General features: G+C 42.6%; 1 protein-coding gene across 1 annotated transcript; it reads right to left on the minus strand.

Moving 5' to 3' along the window:
* Window positions 1-1268: 1268 nt before the first annotated feature.
* Window positions 1269-27101, minus strand: LOC138953133 (polyribonucleotide nucleotidyltransferase 1, mitochondrial-like). Its single transcript, XM_070324924.1, has 25 exons — window positions 26949-27101; window positions 26197-26257; window positions 25423-25497; window positions 24804-24909; window positions 24511-24560; window positions 16989-17052; window positions 16355-16402; window positions 15989-16102; window positions 14831-15017; window positions 14511-14562; window positions 14153-14210; window positions 13560-13656; window positions 12956-13058; window positions 12595-12665; window positions 11508-11544; window positions 10735-10801; window positions 10135-10224; window positions 9619-9779; window positions 7710-7845; window positions 7266-7349; window positions 5863-5946; window positions 5467-5573; window positions 5029-5084; window positions 4614-4692; window positions 1269-3091 (listed from the first exon to the last, which is right to left on the minus strand). Exons 1-25 carry the CDS (start codon window positions 27092-27094, stop codon window positions 2933-2935), a joined length of 2292 nt encoding a protein of 763 aa, XP_070181025.1. The 5' UTR covers window positions 27095-27101; the 3' UTR covers window positions 1269-2932.
* Between the last annotated feature and the right edge of the window lie 382 nt (window positions 27102-27483).

Here is a 27483-nt window from a genome sequence, read left to right on the forward strand (position 1 = left end):
CTCTCTCTCTCTCTCTCTCTCTCTCTCTCACACACACACACACACACACACACACACACACACACACACACACACAAACACAGACACACACACACACACACACACAAACCCTCACACAACACACACACACACACACACACAAGCTGCGCGCGCGCGCACACACACACACACAAAACACACACTGCAGTCTATATGGTAACTTACCTGAAATTGTAGCCTGTCATAGATCTAAGTGGAGACAGCAAACAGTAAGCTAGAGCAACAGGTTCTCATTTACGATGTCCGGGCATTCAAACGATCAGGAAGAGGAAGACCTTGCTTCGCAATAGGCCTATGCTCTTGGAGAACTCTTTAACCGATTAGTAGTGTGCGTTGTCATCATGAACCTTTACAACACCATCGTGATCAAAGTAGATCTGCTTCGACTTCGGAGTCACAAAATAATGTCCGGGCGAAGTGCAACAAAAATATTCTGAATTAACAGCATTGACCTCGTCAACAAAATCGTTGTCTTATCCCAAAGTGACTTCTGTCAGCAGAACATTCCGTGTTCAACTGAGAAGACTGACTTGCCCTTCCACTATCAGAATTCACAGCTGCAAAGAACAGAATGCCCCAGTCAGTAACCACTGATCTAAATATCAGTAACTTTAGCAAGGGAAGCAACTAAAGATGTAAACGGGGAGTAACTGTTCTTCATCGGGCAACTGCATTTGTCGTCTGCTTTTTCGTACAGTGCTACGGTCGCGTGAAAGTCAGATCTACCTGAACTATGCGTATAGATCCGTCTAGTGAAATGTAGCTGTGTGATGATTTGGCTACATCACTTTGCTGAATGTGCTTCCAGATGAAAGTTTATATTAAGCTTACTGTCAAACATTAAAAAAAAAATAGGTAAGTTGTTTTAACTTGACCAAAACTAGCGACGAAAATTTTTTTCTCGAAGCACAACAAAACACTCTGTCGGCATTTTCGGCATCATCGCAGTCAACTTGTCATCGGTTCGATGTGTTTTTCCTGAGGAGGAATGAACATAAACATTTGTAGAAGTTTGTAATGTTGATCCCAAGACTATTTTCCATTACTTTAAATTGCTGTTCATTGTACTATCGCTGATAATTCATTGAACATTTTAGAAATTCAACTTGAAGTGGGCATCAGTCAGCACAGCAAAGTTTGTTTACATTTTGCTCTAACTTTGACCCCGCGTTTCTCCAATCAGAGGCTTAGCTCAACAAGGTCCCTTTTCGCAGAAATGGCCACATTTATGACCTGTGAAAAAGCAAGTCACTAGATTCTTGGCTTAAACTACTCAGTGTACATAGGTCTTAATGATCTCTCTCTCTCTCTCACACACACACACACACACACACTCTCTCTCATACTTTCTTAATCATTCACTCAATCAAATCAGCCCCTGTGCCCACAGAAGCTTGACACTTTTAAAGAAAGGAAGACAGAATTAATGGGTTTTTTTAAATGTTACTAAGCAGCATTGTAATGCTTACATTTCATGACATGATCATAACATTCAAAACTAATTTTGTCACAAAATTCCAACATTTCCATTTTCTTATGCACTGTCACATTTTGTGGTGACCAGGCTGCTCCATAGCAGTAGCATGTTTGTTCGTTCATGGGCTGAAACTCCCACGGCTTTTACGTGTATGACCGTTTTTACCCCGCCATTTAGGCAGCCATACGCCGCTTTCGGAGGAAGCATGCTGGGTATTTTCGTGTTTCTATAACCCACCAAACTCTGACATGGATTACAGGATATTTTTCGTGTGCACTTGGTCTTGTGCTTGCGTGTACACACGGGGGTGTTCGGACACCGAGGAGAGTCTGCACACAAAGTTGACTCTGAGAAATAAATCTCTCGCCGAACGTGGGGACGAACTCACGCTGACAGCGGCCAACTGGATACAAATCCAGCGCGCTACCGACTGAGCTACATCCCCGCCCGTTTAGGTCTTAAAAGTGGGGTTCCACTGTGCAATGTTTGGTAGTTAACATCTTACATCCTGGATCAGGCAACATACATTACATAGCCTTGTCAATGACATTAATGGTACAGTCTTTCTTTATTTGGTGTTTAACGTCGTTTTCAACCACGAAGGTTATATCGCGACGGGGAAAGGGGGGAGATGGGATAGGGGAAAGGGGGGAGATGGGATAGAGCCACTTGTCAATTGTTTCTTGTTCACAAAAGCACTAATCAAAAATTTGCTCCAGGGGCTTGCAACGTAGTACAATGTATGACCTTACTGGGAGAATGCAAGTTTCCAGTACAAAGGACTGAACATTTCTTACATACTGCTTGACTAAAATCTTTACAAAAATTGACTATATTCTATACAAGAAACACTTAACAAGGGTAAAAAGAGAAACAGAATCCGTTAGTCGCCTCTTACGACATGCTGGGGAGCATCGGGTAAATTCTTCCCCCTAACCCGCGGGGGGTCCAGGGAGGGGTAAATCCTTCCCCCTAACCCGCGGGGGGACCGGGGAGGGGTAAATTCTTCCCCCTAACCCGCGGGGGGACCAGGGAGGGGTAAATCCTTCCCCCTAACCCGCGGGGGGTCCAGGGAGGGGTAAATCCTTCCCCCTATAACCCGCGGGGGGACCAGGGAGGGGTAAATCCTTCCCCCTAACCCGCGGGGGTTAATGGTACAGTGGAACCCCCTTTTTAAGACCTAAAAAAATCTGAGAAAATCAGGTCTTACACTTACAGAGGTTATGAACAGAAAATCCGAAAAAGCAAGGTCTTAGAAAGGAGGAAGTTTTAAATTAGGGGGTCTTAAACCAGGGGTTCCACTGTAGCAGACATCACAGCAAACATCATTCTTGATTACAACAGTTTTCCTCAGAACTGAGAAACTGTCTCACTGTCACAAGTTTGAAAAGAAACACTGCAGAAACAGGAGGGAAGTCATGCGTCTCGTGATCCTATGTTCCTGATGACAGACGTGGCGGGGGACTGTAGAACTTTGCGGGAGATTCGTATGTGACCGGTGATGGGATCACGCCCAAAATACTTGACGGAAATGTCCTGACCAACCTCCAGGTCGAGTGCGCTGGGGTGTCGCACCTGAAAGTAAACAACATGTTTCAATACACCTTCAAAGACAGTTTACATGGAAAAAAGAAGTAATGGCAAAATCAAACCATGCAGCAAATAGACGCAGTGGCTATGTAACTTGTGTTACAGAATTGCACCAGTGTAAGGGTTAAAAGACAATTTTTGGAAATAAATATTCCGGGTTTGTAGGTGTTGTGGAAGAGTGACCTTTTCTTGAATAACCTCCGACAAACAAAGGATGGACCAATCACTAGCGAGGGGTTTATTTCTTTCTTTATTTGGTGTTTAACGTCGTTTTCAACCACAAAGGTTATATCGCGACGGGGGAAGGGGGGAGATGGGATGGAGCCAATAGACGAATTCCGAAGATAACTCCACCAGGGTTGTAGGTGTTGTGGGAGAGTGACCTTTTCTTGTAAAACCTCTGACAAACAAAGGATGAACCAATCAGTAGCGAGAGGTCTATCGGAAACACATGCTCCAGTCCAAGTGTTTCCGACGGACCCCTCGCTAGTACCCCCCGCGGGTTAGGGGGAGTCCCATATTGGTTGGGACGAGAAAGAATTTACCCGATGCTCCCCAGCATGTCGTAAGAGGCGACTAACGGTTCTGTTTCTCCTTTTATCCTTGTTAAGTGTTTCTTGTGGTATAGAATATAGTCAAAGTAAAGTAGCGCGACATATGTCGCGACAACCAGCCTAAGGGTTAAGAGTGAGTGAGAACTACAAGTACCAAGGCCAAAACAACAGAGAATAAAGGCCAAATATAGCAGTCAAAATTTGAACAGCTAATACAGGTATGATCTGGAGATAAAATGCAATGCTCTTTTGTATAACACATTTGCACATTTCCATTTGCAAATAATTAGCCTGCAGGATCCATTGTAGGTGCTAAAACTATACTGCTAACTGAAGGATTATGGCCAAGCTCAGACGGCAAGACTAGCTAAACTATCTCTTTCCCTGTCGGCCTGCCTGCCCCTCTCTCTCTCTGTCTCTGTCGGCCTGCCTGCCCCTCTCTCTGTCTCTTTCTCTGTCTCTTTCTCTGTCGGCCTGCCTGCCCCTCTCTCTCTCTGTCTCTTTCTCAAGCGCACAGGCACACACCTACACACTCAACACTTACACACGCAAAACACATACTCATGCACAGACAGATACACAGACACACACTCACTCTCTGTCTCTCTCTCACACAGATGCTGCAAAAACCTGCAAACTAACACAGCTTCTTTATTTTGATGTTGATGAAGTCTCATTCCTTAGGCCAAACAAAAATATATGTTGGTTTAGGGTAACCCGACCGACCCTATTTTTTCCCGCCGACCCAAAAGCATTTTTTCCGTTTCTCAAAAAACCCAATACCTTTTGGCACATTTTGCTAACCATACCAAGACTAAGGGAAGTAACCTCCTTTAAAATCGACTAAATTTAAAAAGAATTATTACAAAAATAAATAAAATAAGCCAACCTACCGACCCAATCTTTTTTGGTCATGTTACCCGAAACCAACGTATATTTTTGTTTGGCCTTACCTTGCGTTGGTCCAGCTGAGAGTTGTGCAACAAGACGGGCTGCAGTTTGGGATGAAGCTCCACCATCACACCCATGTCCCTGCAAAATAATTCAATGGGCATGCTAACTTTTGTATAGCTTCAGAAGTCTGATGACTCTCCCAATTAATGTAGACATTTACTGTTCAAAATACTCAAAGGCTGCATTGTTTTAAGACCAGTGCAGTGTACAATGAAATGTCACCATCACATCTATTGAATAAAAAAAATGACCTTCACATCTATTGTTTTGGAGAGGGGAGGGGGGGAGGGGGGGACACATGGAAAAACTCTATAAAGTGTATGATTTTGTGCCTGAAACACTCGATCATAAGTGTGAAAATATTTACTGTATTTTCATTGTTTTCTCAGCAAAATCATAACAGCAGTAGCTCACCTGATTTCAACAATCCTGCCGACATAAATAGCACCAAATTCCAGCTCTGGTTCCTGCTGCAATAAGAAGAAATATATATTGAATTATTTCCTTTTTCGTAGAAAAGTGCTGAACATGTGTGTCACACGTCCAAACTGTTTAAAACTATGTCTCTCAACTAAAAACGGGGCATGATCTTTACTTGCCTTGCTAACTTCAGTTATTGCTGAATCTGCTACATTTTTGATGCGTTTACCTTTCTTGGGAATTACAAAACATTCCACTTTTTTCCCCCAAAGTGACTACAAAGTTATGGTACTTCACAACTTGAAACTTAAATGTTTCAATGCAGGTCTGAGATCATGAGTGATTAAAGCAGTTTTGCTTTCATGTTATTTTTGATCACCTGCATAGGTGAGGTTTTAGGGGGAAAAAAGCAAAGCTACTGTGCATGCTTACCTCATCTTTAAGGAACTCTTCAATCAGCTCACGAGCTTCATCCATGGCATCAGCGTTTGGAGCAAACAGCTGGAAATTGGTGTCGTCCAATGGGGTCACAGTCACACCTGTTGAGAAACGAGTCAGACATATATATGGTGGAAAATACAACGCAGAAAAGTCACTCCATTGCTGAATTAAATTCAGCATGTAGAACAAAATGAAATTTTTTAGCCCCCTTTGCATATTGATATTGTAATTATAGAAACAATAATCAAAACAAAACAAAAACATAAAATCCTTTGAACAAAAAAGACAAACAACATATTAACCCAGTAAGGTATCCTACAAAAGCAAGGTTTCAGTTCACAAATCTCTCAGAGCTGTGGCATGAAAATGTTGTTTGAATCAACTCACCAGTTTCACTGCGTAACTTTCTCAAGTTGCGGCCACCAACACCGAAGAACTTGGATCGGTCTTGGGGTTTGATGTCCAGCTTTTCTGTGAAAAAGAAAAAGCATACACGAATATTGTTTTGTCTTTTGTTGTCAAAGATGATACATAAATAACAAGTCGCGTAAGGCGAAATTACTACATTTAGTCAAGCTGTGGAACTGACAGAATGAAACTGAACGCACTTGTGCAAAACGGAGTGAAACTGACGAGCCTGTTCAGCGCGGTAGTGGTTTCGCTGTGCTGCATAGCACGCTTTTCTGTACCTCTCTTTGTTTTAACTTTCTGAGCGTGTTTTTAATCCAAACATATCATATCTATATGTTTTTGGAATCAGGAACCAACAAGGAATAAGATGAAATTGTTTTTAAATCGATTTCGGAAATTTAATTTTGATCATAATTTTTATATTTTTAATTTTCAGAGCTTGTTTTTAATCCAAATATAACATATGTATATGTTTTTGGAATCAGAAAATGATGAAGAATAAGATGAAATTGTTTTTGGATCGTTTAATAAAAATAATTTTAATTAAAAGTTTCCGATTTTTAATGACCAAACTCACTCATTAGTTTTTAAGCCACCAAGCTGAAATGCAATACCAAACCCCGGCCTTTGTCGAAGATTGCTTTGCCAAAATTTCAATCAATTTAATTGAAAAATGAGGGTGTGACAGTGCCGCCTCAACTTTTACAAAAAGCCGGATATGACGTCATCAAAAGTATTTATCGAAAAAACGAAAAAAACGTCCGGGGATATCATTCCCAGGAACTCTCATGTCAAATTTCATAAAGATCGGTCCAGTAGTTTGGTCTGAATCGCTCTACACACGCACATGCACACACACACACACACACCACGACCCTCGTCTCGATTCCCCCTCTATGTTAAAACATTTAGTCAAAACTTGACTAAATGTAAAAATAAACAAAACATGACAACAAAGATTAGCATTTATTTGACACGATAAAATAAAACAATTGACCAAACAACATAAGGTACGATTCTTCCTGCTTTTGCACTCCCAGGTCTGGGTTTATATTTTGTCTTTCTGTTCCTTCACTGCAGAACAAGAAGACACAAACTGCTTATCAAAAACTTCCAAGCACTGGAAAGGAATACTTGCATTCCTTGGAAATATTCACCTCATGAAACAGTAATCATTTCATCCTTTTCTGTGAAGCTGTCTGCCTTTTAGACAAATGGTATTTATTTTGTCCTTGCTCTGTATTGCAGGGTTATCAAAAATGTTAATCACTGCAGTAAGAGTGTCCCCTTTTTAAAAAAAAAAGATCAACAGGATCTGATAATGCTGAAGCAAATATTACAATGCTATGATTTCTGACACAATAGACAATGATTCTCACCCATGAGGGGGCCATTTGGTTTCAAGCTCTCCCTTGGTTTGGATATTGTCGCATCCATAATATCCAAGACGTCGTTTTTCGCAGCTGAAAAGAATGCAGAAAGATTGAGCAGAGTAACAACACATCTCTTAACTCTCTGCCAGATATGACAAATTCTTAACTGACTTTCGATATCAATACTAAAAGATTAATGAATGTCAGACCACATACACATATCCAAGCAAGCACGCATGGTGTATGCGCATGTAAAATTCGTTCTCATTTCTTGCCTTCTTAAATAAACCCATGAGCAGAAATAGCAGCCTCTTTCACAACAAACCTCAAAACAAAAACCCACAGACCCATTTTAATCAGCTCAACTCTACTTGCTGAACTTAAAACGTCCTGGAAGAAGATTTGGAAGAAGAAGAAGAAACAGCATCCCAACAGACTAACTCTACTCACCAAACCCTTGCTCCAAAGCCTTGGAGACAATTTCCAGTGGGACACCTGGCAGCTTGAAATCCACCTGGAGAGCTGTAATGCCATGCCTGGTACCCGCCATCTTGAAATCCATGTCTCCCATGTAGTCCTCTATGCCCTGCAAAAGGATACAGAGGCACATGGAATAAACAGAGCCTACACCAACACAGGCACTGGACGCGAGTTTTATTTCTGTTACCCAGGCAAGTCAATTGGCACAAAAATATTTTATCAGCTGCATGCATCTGCCAGTCATTTCTGAAATCAAGCCCTCAAAAGATAAATGACACAAGAAATAAAGTTTTGTTCATATTCATTAACTCCTTCAGATTTTGTTTTGTTGCACTGGTTGCTACTGTAAATCTGGATGGAAAGCTTTTACGATGGCAAATAATAAAAGGACATCTTCATTGAAAGTCCTGACATATTCTAAATCCAATGCTTCCTGGACAATCCAATACAGCAAAGATCATTGACTGGTTTATTCGCTGAAATATCCAATCACACCTGCTAGGCACTCAGTCCCACCACATCTGCTTTTATTTCCATCCTTTCCAGAGTGCAATATGGTGAGTATTGTCTTTCTTTCTACTTCCCCATTGCTGCCCTTTGCTCAGAATCTCAAAAGACGACATACATTTCTTTGCAGGTTCCATCGGGTTGGTTGTTGATTCTTAACATCCCTTCAACCTATTTGGCTATCAGGGACCGTGGACTGGGCTTAACACTACCTTATGATCAGGTGTTGAAACAACATGTGCGAAATGAGACAAATGCAGAGCATACCCAGAGGGAGAGAGACAAATGCAGAGCATACCCAGAGGGAGAGAGACAAATGCAGAGCATACCCAGAGGGAGAGAGACAAATGCAGAGCATACACATTGAACATTGAACATTGAACTTTATTACAGGAAAGATAGCATTAGGTCCGTAGGACCTTTCTTACAGCTAGTCCTGATCTAAGCAAAATGGTTATAATCGAAATGGGAATACATAGGAACAAACTTTTTATGATGAAACGCAGACACACGCAATAATAGTAATATAAGAATAAGATCATTTTTTATCGACATGTGATATACAGATATACAACCATACATTATCAGAACACACACACACACATATATATACACGCACACGCACACGCACACACACACAGAAGATCAACTAACTTATAAGGCAAGCCAACATAACACGACACACTAACCAAATAAAGGATCAGGTAGCAAAGTTTAAACAAAAAAAATAAATAAATAAAAAAAAATAAAAAACCGTTCATGACCTAATATATACCATCTTAGATTATGAAGGAATCACCATGCCAATATAAAATGCAGTAATACTATCTTAGATACTAGAAGGAGTAATACACGAGAATGTATTCTTATCACACCAAGTTGACGCAAGACACATACATGCACATTTTCAGAAGGATAAAAGGCACACATACGTTTGAGCAACCAGGCACATTACATTAAAGTGATGTTTGAATGTATTTTTGCAGATGTGTTTTGAATGTTTTAAGGTTACTGGTCGATTTTAAGCATGTAGGTAGGGAGTTCCAGACATAAGCTCCCGAGTATGAAAGACTAGTTTTAAATATGTCAATGCGTGGCTTCGGGCAGGCCAGATTATGCTTGAGAGAGAGAGACAAATGCAGAGCATACCCAGAGGGAGAGAGACAAATGCAGAGCATTCCCAGAGGGAGAGAGACAAATGCAGAGCATACCCAGAGAGAGAGAGACAAATGCAGAGCATACCCAGAGGGAGAGAGACAAATGCAGAGCATACCCAGAGGGAGAGAGACAAATGCAGAGCATACCCAGAGGGAGAGAGACAAATGCAGAGCATACCCAGAGGGAGAGAGACAAACATGTCCTTTTTACCCACCAGAAGATCAGTGAGGATTTTGTATTCAGAGATATCTCCGGTCTCAGGGTCAGTGCGCGACATCAAGCCCATGGCGACCCCAGCAGCAGCTGCTTTGACCTTGACCCCTGCATCCATCAAGGCCAGACTGCCGCCACACACTGAAGCCATTGAAGACGATCCTGAAAAAAAAGTTTGCTTGAAAGTCATACAATCCTCATATCTATTGAATCAAAAATGTTTCATGCACGTATTGCTGTTGACCTGAGACAAATCTAGACAAACCAAAAGAATAAAGAGGCTTGTTAAAAATCATGAATTTGGAGGGAGTGGGGGCGGTGGTTGGGGAGACGCAATGATAGTTAAAACAGTAGATCCCTGTCAAAATATTTAATTTGACATTGTTGAATTCATGATGCATCTTTCACAAAAATATCCTAAAAGCTCCTGCTCTCTATAAACAAGGTGGGAAGTAGGGGGTGGGGATGGATGGGGGGGGGGGTGTTGAAGTGAAGACAAATATATCAAATCGCTTACCATTGGACTCTAGGACTTCCGCTGTCAAGCGAATGGTGAACGGGGAGTTGTTGGGGATCACTGCTCTCAATCCTTTTTCTGCTAACGCTCCTGTTCACAAAAATAATATTGTTCACAATCATCTTGGACAACCCCTGATGTGGTACAGGCACATTACTGTGTGGTGAAACTTCCTACTAATTCTTTGGTTTTCTGAAATTAAATGAAAGTACTGTTTACAAAATACATACAAAACCAACTAAGAATGTTAAAACAAACAAACAAATATGTTAAAGTCTTGCCACAAGACATTGTCATTTGTATGTTTGTTTCTTCTTTTAGGATCACCACTATCAGCTTATAGCTTGTTGTTGATTTGAAACATGCTCATTATATATTGTATCTATGAATTGTTGAATAAAACACTGTTCAAACCAAACAAACCCTAACTGACTTTTTTTTAATAAGAATTCTGACAGAAATAAAGCAGACTACAAGCTGTTGAGAGGAGGAAGCAAGGCAGACTTGCTCAATGCTGTCAAACCTGCCTGCATTTCATGTGACAAATCCCATCATGCCTTCATGGACAGAAAAACACACACATTTTCCTGTTCAACTGACCATGACCAAATTCTCTCCTTCCAACTCCCCCAGGCCGTCCCGTCTCATTGGTTGCATATGGTGGAAACTAAACAAAAAAATATATAATGTTTTCTCAAAAAAGTAAAAGAGAAAGGGCACTGTTGCAAATGACAGAAGTCACAAGCATTAAGACGTGCTAACCCAGATACTGGAATGGGGCGAAGTAACCGAATGTATTAAAAAAACACTCTCTCTCTCTCTCTCTCTCTCCCTCTTTCTTTCTTTTTATCAGTATTGTACTCTGCGTGTTATGTTCTGGTATTACTCGTAGGCGAATGGTATGTTATATGTCTGTCTGTCTGTTTTGTTCTAATGTTGCGAATATAGATATGTCTTGTATACTTGCCATTTACATCGAAAGTTTGTTGTTAAAATGAATTGTTAAAATGTCTATCAAACTCTAGGTTTCCTTGAGTGGTAAATGTTGAAGGATGGATGATGATGCATTGTAGACGGATGCATATTTTTGAAAGCCCCACAATGATGTGCTTGGCAAAAAAACCAAAAAAACACAAATCTCTTCTACATCTTGGATGCAATCTGGCTAAGCCGCGGGGGTTCGGCAATTAAGTAAAGTGTGGCACAGTGTGTGCAAGGAATTTTCATCTTATCACACAAATGTAGATCTGTCAGTGTCAAACTACCTAAGAAACCTGTTTGAACAAAATAATGTAATGATTTGGATGAGAGCCAGATTAAGAAAATATATCTAACCAAACAAAGAAAATTGAATCTTGAGAAAAATGTCATACCTCATAATGTAGCATGAAGTTCTTTTCTTTGATGTTCCTGAAGAAAAGAGCAAAATGTAATACAAAATATAAATTGCGTAACTCCTTAACCACAAGTAACAGACTTCGATTAAACAGTTAGCTTACAATTTCTGAAAAAACTTGACCGAAGATAGAGTGCCAACATTTCAAAATCAAGAATAGGAAAACAAAAGAGAAAGGTAAGTTTATGGAACTTTTACTTTATAGACAAAACAAAACATCCCCTCCTATTGGTCTTCACAGTGAACAAACAAGATGTTCAACATAGAAATAGTCAAGATAGTGATCACTTGTCTGTGGGTGTTGATTCTAAGATGGCAGGAGCGGGGCGGGGATGTAGCTCAGTCGGTAGCGCGCTGGATTTGTATCCAGTTGGCCGCTGTCAGCGTGAGTTCGTCCCCACGTTCGGCGAGAGATTTATTTCTCAGAGTCAACTTTGTGTGCAGACTCTCCTCGGTGTCCGAACACCCCCGTGTGTACACACAAGCACAAGACCAAGTGCGCACGAAAAAGATCCTGTAATCCATGTCAGAGTTTGGTGGGTTATAGAAACACGAAAATACCCAGCATGCTTCCTCCGAAAACGGCGTATGGCTGCCTAAATGGCGGGGTAAAAAACGGTCATACACGTAAAATTCCACTCGTGCAAAAAAACCACGAGTGTACGTGGGAGTTTCAGCCCACGAACGCAGAAGAAGAAGAAGAAGAAGATGGCAGGAGCAAAATCAGCTCAGTAGACTAGAACTCCTCTTTTCAGACCTCCACAAATCTGTGAAAATCAGGTCTTAAAAAGGAGGGAGTCTTAAAATGGGGGTACATTTACAAAGGCTTTGAACAGAAAGTCTGAGAAAAACGGCCTTAAAAGGGAGGGAGTCTTAAATTTTGGGGTCTTAATAAGGGGGGTTCCACTGTACCTAAAAAAAATCTCACAAAAGTCTTAAAGAGGAGGCATTCTTATAGTGGAAATAAACTTACAGAGGTTCTGAACAGAAAATCTAAATACAAAGAGGTCTAAAATTGGGGGTCGGTCTTAAAGGGGGGTTCCACTGTAATTAAGCAGACTGACCCAGTGAGAACGGAGACAGGGTCCACCCTTGCCGCTGCTTCAGGGCTGTCAAATGTCACTGTACACAGTACCTGCCAACAATAAAGCCAAGTAAACACAAACACACATTTTAGTTAACAATGCTTAATCTAAGCATCAGTACACGTACAGCAAAAAAACACCCAAATAAGACCTTCAAAAATCTGCAAAAGTCAGGTCTTTTAAAAAAGGGAGTCTTAAAATGGAGGTAGATTTACAGACATTATGAGCAATGTTTTCTAACTTTGCCAAAGAAAATAAATCTTTAACAAAAGGGGAGAAAAAAAATCAAGGTTAACAGTTACTTGCAAGAAGGACAGAAAGAGAAAATCATGACACATACCTGTGTCTGTCCACGTTGAAACAGAGCAGACCCATGGAGAGGTTTGTACAGATCCACACCGCAGGTGATGTCGCGTACCTGAGTCAGACTGCGACCATCACACCTGTGTTCACAAGTTACAAGAACGTAAAAGGCACGAAGAGAATAAAGAAGATGCAGTTGAGGCAGCGTTAAAACATTTCTGAACTACTTTTAAAATCACATGAAAGGCTACACAATATACATGTAAACAATTTAGTTAAATGCACACAGAGACACACAAATTGCAATACAACAACAACAAAAAAGCCTGAAAAAGACAAAAACAAGAACAACAATAACTAACAACAAAAGTTCCAAACAAAGTTTTCAAAGGATAAAAATAAATTATTCAACAATTGTGCTGTCTTCATCAGGCGAGTCAAGATATCTTTTATTGTTAACATAGTTCATCTCGCAACTGTCAATTCATTTCATACAAAGCTAAATTTGAGCTTGCATAAATAGTACCAAAACAATTAAATCATAAGACAAAGATCAAAGAATGTTTGTGACCAAAAAATAGTAAGAAAAATTGTATTTCTACAAAACCTTTTTTCAGTCAATAAGATGGAAATAATGTTACCTTCGTTCTTCATCCAAGACAAGACTACGGAATATTTCCTTGGCCACCTTGTTGTAAGACTCATTCATAAGAGCAGGATCACTTGTAGGGAAAGTTTCTGAAACAACCACCAGTAAAAGATGCAGCTAAAGAAACTAAATCAAACAAGGAGCACTCAAATGTCTAATGAGACAACACTAAACCTCTTCAACAGGATTGTTGTTTGGCTTTGCCCACAAATTTTGTCATCATTTTGACAGAATCGCCTCACATGTTTTTTTACTGTGGGAAAAAGAAACACGGAGGACTTTTGAAAACTGTCAAAACTTGTCAAAAATTCTTACATTCATTCGCTTGCGGCTTCATGGCAGGCGGAAGAAAAAATCAGCCAGATAAGTTTTCGTTATTAATGTTTGTCTGTGCACTTAAGAAGACCGTTGGGTCGATATATTTGTGACTGTAACGTATTTGCGTCAATAACAAACGTTCCAATAACTTACCTTTCTTGTTTTTTGATTTTGTCAAAATTGGCATGGCCATTTCGGCAAATGTGTCAAAGAAATTCAACACTTGCAACATCCCGGTTTATTCACTCAAAAATGTCTCTCACTTACCTTTCAGTTTTTCTATTACATCTGCCTTGATCTCCTGAATCTGAACATCTCTTGAAATCTGTAACACATCACATTAATACCAACTTCAACATTATAATCACTAAAATTGTTAAATCACAGAATGTTACCCTTCTTCAAAAGTAGTAATCAATTGTCAGCACAAAAATGTCACAATTCAAAGAGACTGGGGGGGGGGGGGGGGGGTAACCAACAAAATATTTGTTCAGTAGAAAGAATCAAAATGAAAAGACTTCCATGAGAATAAACACAAACTTACTCTGTCAGATGCACTTTAAACACACATGCACGCACACACCCACACACACAAACCCTCACACACAAACACAATCTGACTTACCTTATCATGGTCATCATTGAACAGCACCTCACGAATTCTTGCCAAGGAGAGGCTGCAATAAATGTTGTATGAATCAATAAATTATCCTCCCTTTTATGACATTACTTTTTCATTTTTTTCAGGTCTTAAAAGGGGAGGAATGTGAAAATGGAGATAAATGTACAGATGCTTGGAACACAAAATGTATTAAAAGGGGGATTCCACTACAATAAAAATCTCAGCTCTCAAAACGAACACCCAAGCTAAAGACGCCACCGACACCACAGAAAAACTCTGACAATCCAGAACCTGCACCGTTAAAAAGCAAAATAAAAACTTGCCTCCTCAATGCCTCAGCGACCTCTACGTCCAAGACCGTAGGAGGCTCAAGTATTCGCTTGGGTCGTCCCAGCTCTTCCCTCAGCTGCAGAATGCTCTGGATGATGGCCTGAGCCTCGCTCACGCCCTTGCTGATCGCTCGCTGCAAGTCGTGCAGGTGAACAGCGTCTCCAAATCCCTCCAACATCACTGGGAACAGAAAAAATGTTAAACAATCAAATGTTAAGCCACAAACCCTCAAAGAACGTGTCATACTGCCCAAGTGGCTAGGAAACAATCGATGTGGCAAGCTTAACTCCCACAATGACAACGGGCTCAGTTGGTAGAGGCGCTGGTTGGAAACTGGTAGTTGCTATCGGCGTTGGTTCAACTCCCACGTTCGGCGAAGGATTTATTCCCCAGAGTAGACTTTGTGAATACATCATGTACTTTCCTTGGTGATCGAACTCCCCCGTGTGCATGCATGCACACGATAAAAATCCCAAGTTCACAGCAAAAGTCTCAAGGCTTGGAAACATGAATATACACATTTATTTTTATTTTTTTAATTTTTATTTACGAGGATTTATATCGCGCACGTATCTCACCACACAAGGCGACTCAAGGCGCATGTTACCTATTAATGCCGTGTGAGATGGAATTTTTTACACAATATATCACGCATTCACATCGGCCAGTAGATCGACTGCCTTTAGGCGCTGCATTCACCTTTCACGGCCTATTATTCCAGGTCACACGGGTATTTTGGTGGACATTTTTATCTACGCCTATACAATTTTGCCAGGAAAGACCCTTTTGTCAATCGTGGGATCTTTAACGTGCATACCCCAATGTAGTGTACACATGCAGGAAAAAGAAAAAGGTTAGTGCCGTGCTGTATGGCAGCTCACTTTCCCCAGTGAGACAGCAACCCCAATTTCCATGAGCGTAACCTCACAGGATATGATACCAATACCAACCAATAATTTGAAAATAAGAGCAAGCTCAGGAATGCAGAAGAAGAAGGAAAAATGGCCACAAAGCCAAAGCTGCTCTATTCTAAAGGAGGGAGTCTTAAATAGGTGAGGGAAGGGGGGGGGGGGGGCCTTAAGGGGGGGGGGGGGGGGATGGGGGTATAGTTCCACAGAAAAAAAGCAAAATAAAGATAGAGTTCCACTCACCCACTTTGTGTTTCTGTGTTGCCGTGATAATGAGATCCAGTGTGCTTTGCTGTAGCTGTCTGCGTGTAGGGTTGATGATCACTTCTTTGTCCACCAGGCCTACACGCACCGCACCTGGAACAGAATGTCAATTTTTGTAGTATTCCCAAAGAATTACAGCCAGTCTATGTTCACAATAAAGCATACCCTAATGACACATGTGTATTTCATATTTATAGGGGGCTGCATCAGCACAAAATAAGCTGACCATGTGATCCTTTCATCAAACAGAAATTCAATGTGCCACTTTACCGACATCCATCCAGAATGACTTCGCTGGCCTAAACTATGCATTTACATGGACAGCAGACATCTAGTGTAACTTACCCACTGGCCCGTTCCATGGAATGTCGGAGACACTGAGAGCAGCTGAAGCTGCCGAACAAAAAAAAGTTAGCATATAGTATTTTACTTCAGCCAATAGAGAGGTCCATGAAGTGCTTTCTTCAGAATGTGTATGTGTAGCTTCATCAAGTGCATCTTTTATGTCACGTTTGCCAGGATCTACACTTCGTGTGTATCTGGACCAAGCCTGTTTTACACGTACGGGTGATTTCAAAATCTACACTCACACATACATGTCTTAGCTACACGAAGTGCTTCTGGACCTCTGTATTGTTCCTGCTGGAACTACAGATGTTGTTCATTTCAACAACACTGGCAGTATAGCATAGCAACGGGAACGCAGAGGAAGAAGAAGAAAAAAGTACTACAACACAATTCAGGACTAACAGATTGATTACAAGTTTCAACAATATAAAGTGACAATGAACAATTCATAAAGAAAATCAGTGTCAGTTGTTCTATGAAATTTAAGGACCTGATGATATGAACACAGCAATTTAACTTTAGAAAACCAAATTGACATCAATACGACAAACTGAGCAAACCATTTAAAATAGCAGTTTTCTTTTACATACAAAACCATGCAATTGATTGATCTCTTGTTGCCAAAACTTACCTGCATTTATGCTGACAATATCAGGATCATTAGCTCCATCCATGGCAAGAACATTGCATACCAGCTGCAAACAAGAGGGCAGGGATTTTTTCTACATCACAAAATAGTCTTATAATCGAAAATTTTTAAGTAAATTTTCATTTCATTAATATACTTACCCGAATCACATAAAAGCATTGACGCAGTCTTACATGCTAAAGGTCTGAAAAGGCTACCCGTCTTAAACAATTTTAAAGGGGAGCAACCCAACACAAAAAGTGTAAATACAGGCATGGTAATGACCACCTACCCGGGGAGTTACCTCCCATCCGGGTTACGTGACGTCACTTCCCCTGTAAACACCACATGTCTTCATACGACTTAATAGACTAAAAAATCATATGCGGGGTTGGCGGGAGGGAATACACTATGTGATTCGGGTAAGTATATTAACTCATTCGAGGCGCGTCGGAACTGGAATTCCGACATCTGTGTTTAGCGTTGGCTGCGTGCCGGCACTTGAGTTCCGACGGATATCACGAATTTTTAACGGTGTAAACGGTCCTGCTGACCAAGGGAAACAACCCCTGCAATGAACTTCTATCTGTCTACAGTGGTACCATTCACTGTAAACAGTTCCTTCCCTTAAATTGTTGGGATTAATAAAAATTTTGTTGACGGTGTGCGACCCACGTGTTTTGACTTTTCCAAGATGGCGGATCGTTCTGCTGAGACGTAGTAACTTGAAAAGAGTGCTAGAACGTGTTATTCAGTACGGTTCTGATCTTGACCTCAGTGATGATGATAGTGGAGATGATATTTTAGATTCTGGTGACGATTTTGTGCCAATGGACGATCATTTGGGTGATGATTCGGGCAATGCAAGTGTCGATCATGACATTGTGTATGATGAACCCATGACGTAGAAAGTTTTTTTGTTTTGCTTCAAATTGGATATTTTGCGTGGATATGAAGACAACAAAAGGTATGTACTTTCAAATGTTTCATATATTTTCTAAAAGAGTAAGTTTCAAACTTTGCAAAAACATAAGGTATGTAAGGTTATCTTGTGTTGTTGATTTTTAATATTTTTTTCAAAATGGCTCTAAATCGCGCGTTGGCAGGGAACACAGGGGAAATTTAGCTGCGCCTCGAATGAGTTAATGAAATGAAAATTTACTTAAAAATTTTCGATTAAATTACATATTCTTACTCCGAATCACATAAAAGCAGATAGCTTCAACAAGGCGGTGGGAATGAAAAACCAAACACACTCTTAAAACCTTGCCAAAGACCTGGCCTGCTGCCAAAAGGTCAGGGAAGGGCCCAGTGAGAAAGAAAATCTAACTCACTCTAAACCCTAGCCAGGAACTGGCCCACTGCCAAAAAGGCAGGAAAGGACCTGAGAACCATCTTGATTGACAGCCGAGATGTCTCTCAGGCAAAAGATGCGAAAAACAACATCAGAGAGCCAAAAATGTGTGCCCAGCACTTCTTCCAATCTCCTGGACCAAACGACCCAGAAAGAGAACCCAGCCTTGGATAAAGCCGAGCCAAGTAGAGGGAAAGACAAGCTGCCCCCCCCCCCCCCTTTCGGATGGAAGGAAATGCACATGCACTGAAAAAACGATCTATGCGTAAGGTAGTCCGATCAGTGAGGTGAGGGACAAACCTCGCGGCGACCATAAGACGATCACGCCAAAGTAATCAAACTTAGGAATGGCGTGAAGCCCAAAAGGAATGAGAGATAAAGGTCAAACCAAGGCAGAATGACCAATACCCAACAAAGAGAGAGAGAGATACACCTGAGTACAAGGTACCAGAGCCCCCCTCGACGGGAAGATCTCAAAAGAGACGGTCGCCCGTAATGCCCTAACAGTCAATGCGAAAGCAGAGAGAGAAGCAATACGAGGAAGCAGAGGCTTACGAAATAGCGTAAGCCTCAGAAGAGAAGAAATCACCGTGGTCAAAAACTGAAGTGACCGGTGACCCTAAACAAAATGACTAAAAGCCAGATTGTTACAGAACAGTCTGCTTGAAGGTAAATGAAGGAAACTCAAAAACCCCAAGTAAACTTCGTAGCCAAATCAGGCGAAAATCCTGAGTCCAGCCGACCAACTAGCCATGTCTGTCTACCTCTGAAAGACTGAGAGTCAGACACGACGATCAACCGGCAAACGCCGCAGCCCGAAAATGCCATAGTCGAACCACGCAGAGTAGAAGACTATAGCACAGGCTCAGGCTGAGAGCCGTAAAACCCGTGGAACAGCCATGTACCAAAGTACCCAAAGTACCAGGTAAATATACGAAACATAAGTTTCGGCTGCCACCTAATATGCTGGGCTATAAGCCCACAGCAAAGGAAAACGGGAACATTAGATACCGCTCTGCCAAAAGGAGAGGGGTAGCGAAAAACCTGAGAGAGGAGATAAGCCACAAAGAATGACTCCTCCAACATGCATTGCCAAAGACAATGTCCCCTCAGGAAAATCTGAATGTTACTTCCGAGGCCAACTCAAGCGCAACTTAAGTTTGGACGAAACACCAGAACGTGTCTGATCGCTAGAGAAAGACGGAGTCAGACTCTGCAAAAGACGACCAGGACCAAGTCCAGCAGCTTGTGGCAAACTGAGAAGAACGGGGAAGCCTGAAAACAGCAGCCCCACTCAAACGGAAATCGTCCTATCTCATCTCCTGCCTAAGATGAAATAAAGGAAAGAAAGTCGAAGTCCGAAGCCACAAGAACCGGGAAAACAACAACCATTACCGCCCACAGGTGGAATGGCCGTTGCACCAGTCGAGGCTAAAAAGCCTGAATGCCCTAAGGTCAGCCGTTGTTCCAAAACTCAGACGTACTTATGAAGCGTCTGTAGAAGAAACAACCTCTCCGGTAAAACCGGAAGTGCCACTGCAGCAGCCCGTGGCTGAACTGCTGTCACACTAACTGAGGACTGAAGCAGTATAACCGAAGGACAGCGCTAGCACCGACCAGAAGAGACCTCAGCGGGTGCTCGAGCTGATGGGCCTAGATCACTGTGAAAGGATCGGCTGACGCATAAGCAAATATGCCCTCAATAGATCAATGGGAGTCCCCCGACCTCACCACTCCCACAAACTATTGGCTGTGTACAGAGACCACCCAATGAAAACTTGCAAGGAGGAGACCCGCCCCGCCATCACCAAAGTGGGGGCGGAGGGGGGGGGTGTGATCGGGGGCACTTCCTTGGGGAGAGAGGCTTGCTGCTAAGGCTGCCCTTCTCCCTGCTCAAAGGTGATCTAATTCTCGAGAATCAGACAGAGACTGCCCAATGGCCGCCTGCTGAAAACGTCCCGAGGCCTGAGCCTGCTTCCCGTGAGGAGGCCAGCTCTGCTTTAACCCTTGTAGAGAGAAGTCAGAGATCCGCTGATCTCTATCCCACGGGATCTACTTTTCTTTTCTGGTAAAAAACACCGAAGTACAAAAAGCAGATCCCTCTACTCCGGTCAAAGCCCAATTGTCCCTCCTAGCCTGCTCAGAGACCTGAGCATGCGAGAGAAACAAGTCCTCCCTACACCCGACTATAAAGAGAGGTGAAGGGAGGACAGCCTCATTGTTCTTCGTTCGCCCTAGCCAGGCTGAACGAGTGGAGATGCCATCAGAGTCCTGATACACACTAAGCGTGGAATGTTCAGTGACTCCAGGAAAGAGCGCGAGAGCGCTCTGACGATCATCCCTGAAAAAGAGGCATATTCCAAAAACTGACGTCCAAATTCCTCTAAGTTCCTGCGTTCCCATTAAGGTGTACGCGAAAGAGCAAAGACGCCAGCAAAATCCGACCCAGCTTCAGCCAAGAGAACTTCCTATGACAGGAAGAAACAAAAGACGAAGCCTGTGTAGCCGAAGACAGCCGAGGCTGCGCGTGTTCCGGAACTGACCCGTGAAAACCGAGTAGCAGAACCGGAACCCGTGGATACCACTTCCGGTAGGAGATGGCCAGCCAAAACCTGCGGAAGATGGTACCCACATTGAAGGTGACTATCAAACCGGAAGTAGGAAAAACTCCTCCTTCGCGGAACGGAAGTCCGACATCGCTGAATGCAACCAAAGAGGAAGCCAATGTCCCTCCATAAAAAATCTGGAAGTAATCTCCATCGAGGCCTTGAGAGAAGCCGAGAGATTCGACAGAACGTGTCTGGTCTCTGGCTAAAGACTGTATAACAGAATAGCCCAGAGAACTGACACTGACCGAAGTCACAGTTGCCAGTGGAAAGCTACTGAACAGGATAACCGGAAAACCGGAAACCCGTTCAACCGGAAACCGTCCTGTCTCACCCCTCCCATAAGAGGGTAAGACAAAGAGGAGGTAACATCCGAAGCCACCAGAACTGAATAGACAGTAGACGCAACACCCGACCAGTGAAGTGACTACCGTCCCGGCCGAGGCTGAAAGCCTGCATGCCCATAGGCCAGCCGATGTTCCTCACTTCGCTAACAGTGTTAGGAAGGAGAACAATGCATCCGGACAAAGCCGGAAACGCAACAGACAAAACCGCACAATGCGGAAGCAAATGTTGCGTGGACTGAGGGCAGAAGACCGAACGCCCGTAGGCTAGTCCGCGGACAACTCCAGTAGAGACACACAGTGTACTCGCAAAAGAGGACCTATGCTCCCGATAAACCGGAATGACGACTGTCCGGATGTCCGTAGGACGTATCCTGTTCCTCACCACTGACCTCCGTAAAGGAGCAGCAGGGGGAGGAACGGGAACTCCGGGCGGAGCCGGAAAAGCAACGGACGAAGCCGCAAAAACGGAAACGCCTGTTGCGATGACTAAGGCCGCGGCCAGAACGCCCGAAGGCCAGTCAACGGTCAACCCCAGCCATGACCTCTGTGAGTGCAAGGGATGGAGGACCTTCGTTATCGGGAAAACCCGTAAGCGCGACTCCCGAAAACGGAAGCCGCCCTTGCCTATTCACAGCCGTGCACGCACTGCAACAGGCTTAGAAAGAGCAGAAGAATAAGCAACGGACGAAGCCGCATACAGCGGCAGCGTCTGCTGCGAGGACTGGGGCCGGAAGCCCGGTGGCCCGAAGGCCAGTCCACCGTCGACACCAGCAGGTACCTTCGTGGGTGTGCCAGACTGACCTTCGCTTCCGGGAAAACCCGGAAACGCGACTCCCGCAAGCGGAAGCCGCCATTGCTCAGTCACGGCCGTACACGCTGAGCGATCAGGCCTAGAAAGAGCAGCATATCCTGACTAGCAGGAAGTTTTGCAGTCGACACCAGCAGGGACCTACGTGGGTGTGCCAGATTGACCTTCGCCTCCGGGTAAACCCGGAAACGCGACTCCCGCAAGCGGAAGCCGCCATTGCTCGAGTCATAGCCCTCCTCGCTGTGCGATCGGAACTACAACGAACAGCATATCCTGACTAGCAGGAAGTACAGTCGACACCAGCAGGGACCTACGTGGGTGTGCCAGATTGACCTTCGCCTCCGGGAAAACCCGGAAACGCGACTCTCGCAAGCGGAAGCCGCCATTGCTCGAGTCATAGCCCCTCAACGCTGTGCGATCGGAACTATGACGAACAGCATATCCTGACGGGCAGGAAGTTTGCAGGTAGTGAGCCTGCGACCAAGAACTGTTGCTCAAAAGAGAGCGTCCGGTGGCTTCACGAGAGCCAGTGGAGCAGTTCGACTTACCGTCCATGCCCCCCCAAGGAGGCAGCAGACGCAGCTGAAGGCCCGCGACAAGCCGTGGCCGACAGGAAGCCAAAACGCGGCCATCACCCGCCGCCAGCGGAAGTACAACACTGGAGAAGGCGTGTGAAGCTGCAATCTTCCCTCCCAAACTGCGAAACTCTGAAAGAGAGAGCAAAACAGTATAGACACCAGAGCGCCGCGCTCCGATGCCAAGAGAGGGAAAGCAAGAAGCAAGACACGTCACAGACGTGCTAAACTGCCCCCCAAATTCATTTGGGGCAGAATAAGTAACGGACAAAGCGGTTATACATGCTTAGTACGAAACAACAACAAATGCCAATGGTCTGAAAGACCAACGACACACACCTAGCCATGTTATCTCACCGTCAGACGCGCTGACGCAGACAACAGGCGGCAAAACAAAGAGTTACTGAAAATTAACAAGTCCAAAACGGACGAAAAATTTAGCAACTACAACAAACTTCCTGTCAAACTAATGACTAAAAAGGAAGCGCTTACCAACTAACAAAGCAGAAGGCAAGTAAAGAGGTAAAATAAGGTTTACCTAACCAAAATATAGGCCGTGCCACATTCGCCGTCAGCTAAGCTGACAAGCAAACATGGAGCCCCAAAATGCGTTACTGAAAAAATTTTACAAGTCCGCAAAACGGACGAAAAGTCAGCAACTACAACAACATTCTTGTCAAAATAATGACCAAAATGGAAAGAGCTCACCAAACACGTAAAGGCAAGCCGTTAAGACGGGTTAGGAGGCCGGTGGGTGTCCTTACAAACACCAGCACTCAGCCACACACGGAGCCAAAAATTCGACGACCTCTCTGCTGTAGGCTGAAATGTCGTATGAAGACATGTGGTGTTTACAGGGGAAGTGACGTCACGTAACCCGGATGGGAGGTAACTCCCCGGGTAGGTGGTCATTACCATGCCTGCATTTACACTTTTTGTGTTGGGTTGCTCCCCTTTAAAATTGTTTAAGACGGGTAGCCTTTTCAGACCTTTAGCATGTAAGACTGCGTCAATGCTTTTATGTGATTCGGAGTAAGAATATGTAATTTAATTATTGTTATCAAATATGTGATGTCAATTTCACAACGTTTCAGACGTTTAGCTGGGAAGTACTGCTACACATTAAACATCATTGGCATGTGTAACACAACAGCACTTTAAGCAGATTGCCTTGATAATTCATCTTGTTTCAATATGAAAGTGAAACAATAAATTAAACATGAACTTTCCCGTAACTTTTCTCTAAACTGAAAATGACTAGACAAATAGCTGCAGTCGTGAAACTAAACAAGATACAGTCCAACCTGCCCTGTCAACCAGCTCTTGATAGCAGTTATCTGCCCATAAGGATCCCCAACAACTCTTGTTCTCTATATAGTTCACCTTTTCAAGGTGACCATGCACCTGTCTATAACAACCATTTGTGGTTGGTCTCTATGGTTGATAGCAGCTATCTGCCCATAAGGATCCCCAACAACTCTTGTTCTCTATAGTTCACCTTTTCAAGCTGACCATGCACCTGTCTATAACAACCATTTTTGGTTGGTCTCTATGGTAGACGTTATGTTATAGAACCTGTCTATAACGATCATTTGTGGTTGGTCTCTATGGTAGACGTTATGTTATAGAACCTGTCTATAACGATCATTTGTGGTTGGTCTCTATGGTAGACGTTATGTTATAGAACCTGTCTATAACGATCATTTGTGGTCAGTCTCTTGGGTGGATGTTATAGACAGGTATTTTATACCTTACAGTCAAAAGCAAAAGTTAAAGATCTTATCACAGAATGAACATAATCTACTCTTCTGTACTTAAACTTGTAATACTCATACCTGTGTATCGCTAAAATACGAGGATGGGAACAGGGGCCTCAGTGACCTGTCTGAAAGTACAATTACATGATTAAACAAGTAAGATACTGTATAACAAATAAATATATATCAATATAAAGCTGAAAAGTGTAATTCACCGTTTCTTCTATTAGTACAACAACAACAGTAGAAACTCTGCAGCTCCATTTGTGAAGCATAAAAAATTGACTAAGCACAGCATTCATGTTGTCAGAACTTTAACAATAATACAACAGATGAATAGTTTATGAAAATGAAAAGAAGAGAACACATACCTATTGCGCGACTAGTAAGAATCTCAGTTTCTGTGGAGCCAAGTTCTCTCCTGAAAAAGTTCATTGGTATTCTGCCAGCTGCTGCAGCCTTCTGTCTGAAGTCAACCTGCACACACAAATATTTAGCTTATTTGAGGAATTATTTAAAAATATACCAATCTGCAAACTTCAAGCCTAACTATATAAGCCAACAGATATATCATGGGTAATGTTAAATAATCTTTTAATTAAAACAAAACCAATCAGTGTTAGTTTCTACAAATTTGAATTTATCACATTATTACAAATACTGCACGAACAAAACTTCACCTTTAACATGAATGTATGATAACCAGGTTCATCAGTTGGTATTGATACTGCTCATGGATTTAATAGGAGCAGGTCACTAAAGCATTAACATCTTAAATGACTTGTCATGACGTTTGGGAGTCCCTCAGATGACTCATATTTTTTATGACAGTAAAAAACACAGATTCGCTGATAAATGACTGATTCATCTTAAGATAAAAGTGATTAAATGACACATAATGTCATCATATCCCACCCGTATCTCAAACTTAAGAATGAGAGTTTGCAAACATTTTTACTTATCAGATTAGGCTTATTTAAGCAAACTTACTGTGAGGGGCAGAAATGAAGATGGCGAAGAGCGTTTTTTGCTGACTGCAGTGACGAGTACAGAAGTGTTTCCCAGCTAATTGAAACAAAGCAAAATAAAACAAGGATAAAATCAAAACATGTACAAAAGTTCATGAAGCAACAAAAGTATCAAACTTTGAAACAGTTGCCCAGCCAGGGGTCATATAAAAAAATGTCAATGACCGAAGACTGAGGCCTGAAAACAACACTGACTGAGTACTGGGGTTTGCTCCATGAAATTAAAAAGTCCAATGTCAAAAAGCAGATTCTTACCTGTGCAGAAGAGGAAACTTGCTCCAAATTATGTATGGTCTCAAATATCAATATGTTTGTTATTTTTCTTCTTCTTCTTCTTCTTTGTTCATGGGCTGAAACTCCCACGTTCACTTATGTTTTTTGCACGAGTGGGTTTTTACGTGTATGACCTGTTTTACCCACCATTCAAGCAGCCATACGCCGCTTTGGGAGGAAGCATGATGGGTATTTTTGTGTTTCTATAACCAACATGACATTGATTACAGGATCTTTTCCGTGCGCATTTGGTATTGTGCTTGCGTGTACACACGAATTAAGGTGGACAAGGCATTAGCAGGTCTGCACATAAGTTGACCTGGGAGATCGAAAAAATATCCATCCTTAACCCACCAGGTGGCCGCGGCCAGGACTCAAACTCACGACTTTCCAATTAGGAGGCCGATGTCTTATTCACTAGGCCACTGCGCCCGTCGTTTGTTATTCAAAACTGCATATTTACCTGAGCAACTGCAGCTCCATCAGCGAACCTGGCCAGTTTTCCTGAACTGACCTGCAGTTGTCTGAAAGAAGATGAATATGGAACTTATTAGCTGGAGTTATTAATGCACAACACAAATGTGCATGCCACAAAGCATATTGCCTCTATAGTCTATAGACATTCTTCACATTAAACGAGTCTTACAACACTGGGCGTAGCACAGAGCCCTGTTGTATCCAGTTCATCACTGCGATAGTGACAAAGACATCCAATAAATTTTTAAATCCAGTCTACTATTTATTATCTGATTCTGAGCTTACAGACTGGCTTATTAATATTAGTACACTTCTTTTATCACAAACATTTAAAGAAAAGGAAGAAAAAGAGAGAAAAACAACACAAATTAAATGTACTGCGGGGGGATGGTATTGCCAATGTGACGAGAAAATACACAAAGCCAAAGTAGGTGTTATACAGCCAGAGTTAAAAAAAAGTCGTCTCCAAACGTAAATAATTATATATAGTAATACTGCGATTTAGTAATTGAGTGCCTGTTCAGACGCTGCGAATTACGGAATACGCGGGTTTGTAGCCAAACAAATGTGGTTTTTATACATTTTAATATAGAACATAATCCACGAACAGACAACATCGGTTAGGCCTATGGGAAAGTTGACAAAGGGTAGATTTGTACTTCCCAAACTGAAACACAACAAGCTTCAAGAACACGTCCAACCAATAGCTTGCAATCTGAAGTGACACAACTTTCTCACCCATCACCAACGTTGATCGAAACTTCACAACCGTAGTCCTTGTCCTTCCATGGTCCTAGATGTCTGGCCCTGAAGCCTGGTGTCCGAACAACTGTCTGCAAAAGCCACCTTCGACATTGCCTACACAATGTTATGGAGGCCGCCATTTTGTAATGGGCAGACGACAATTAGACGGTAGGAGTGACTTCCCTTGTTTTTTTTCTGGAACTGCGATTTTTTCATGTTCGAAACGAATCACAATTTCTCAAGTTTATGATGCGTTCCGAGGGACTAGTTTCTATTTCGTCTTCTTGTTTTTGATGTGTTCTTTTGGTGGTCTGAACGGGGACCAGGGCTGAGGTGCACGAAGCCAAAGTGGGTGACAACCAATGGGAGATCTGCCCAAGTCGGTCCGCTCCCTCCCGGTCGGGGTGCACGAAGCTTTTTTCCCAGGGTTGCGTACCGAATGGGAGGCTCCCGTTTGGACCAGCTAGCTAGCAGCCCCACTCAAAGAAGTTGGCACCCAAAAAAATGGCGACCGCCTTTTTCCAAATGA

Source organism: Littorina saxatilis, linkage group LG17 (genome assembly GCF_037325665.1).
Source record: "Littorina saxatilis isolate snail1 linkage group LG17, US_GU_Lsax_2.0, whole genome shotgun sequence".
Classification (NCBI taxonomy): Eukaryota; Metazoa; Mollusca; class Gastropoda; order Littorinimorpha; family Littorinidae; genus Littorina; species Littorina saxatilis.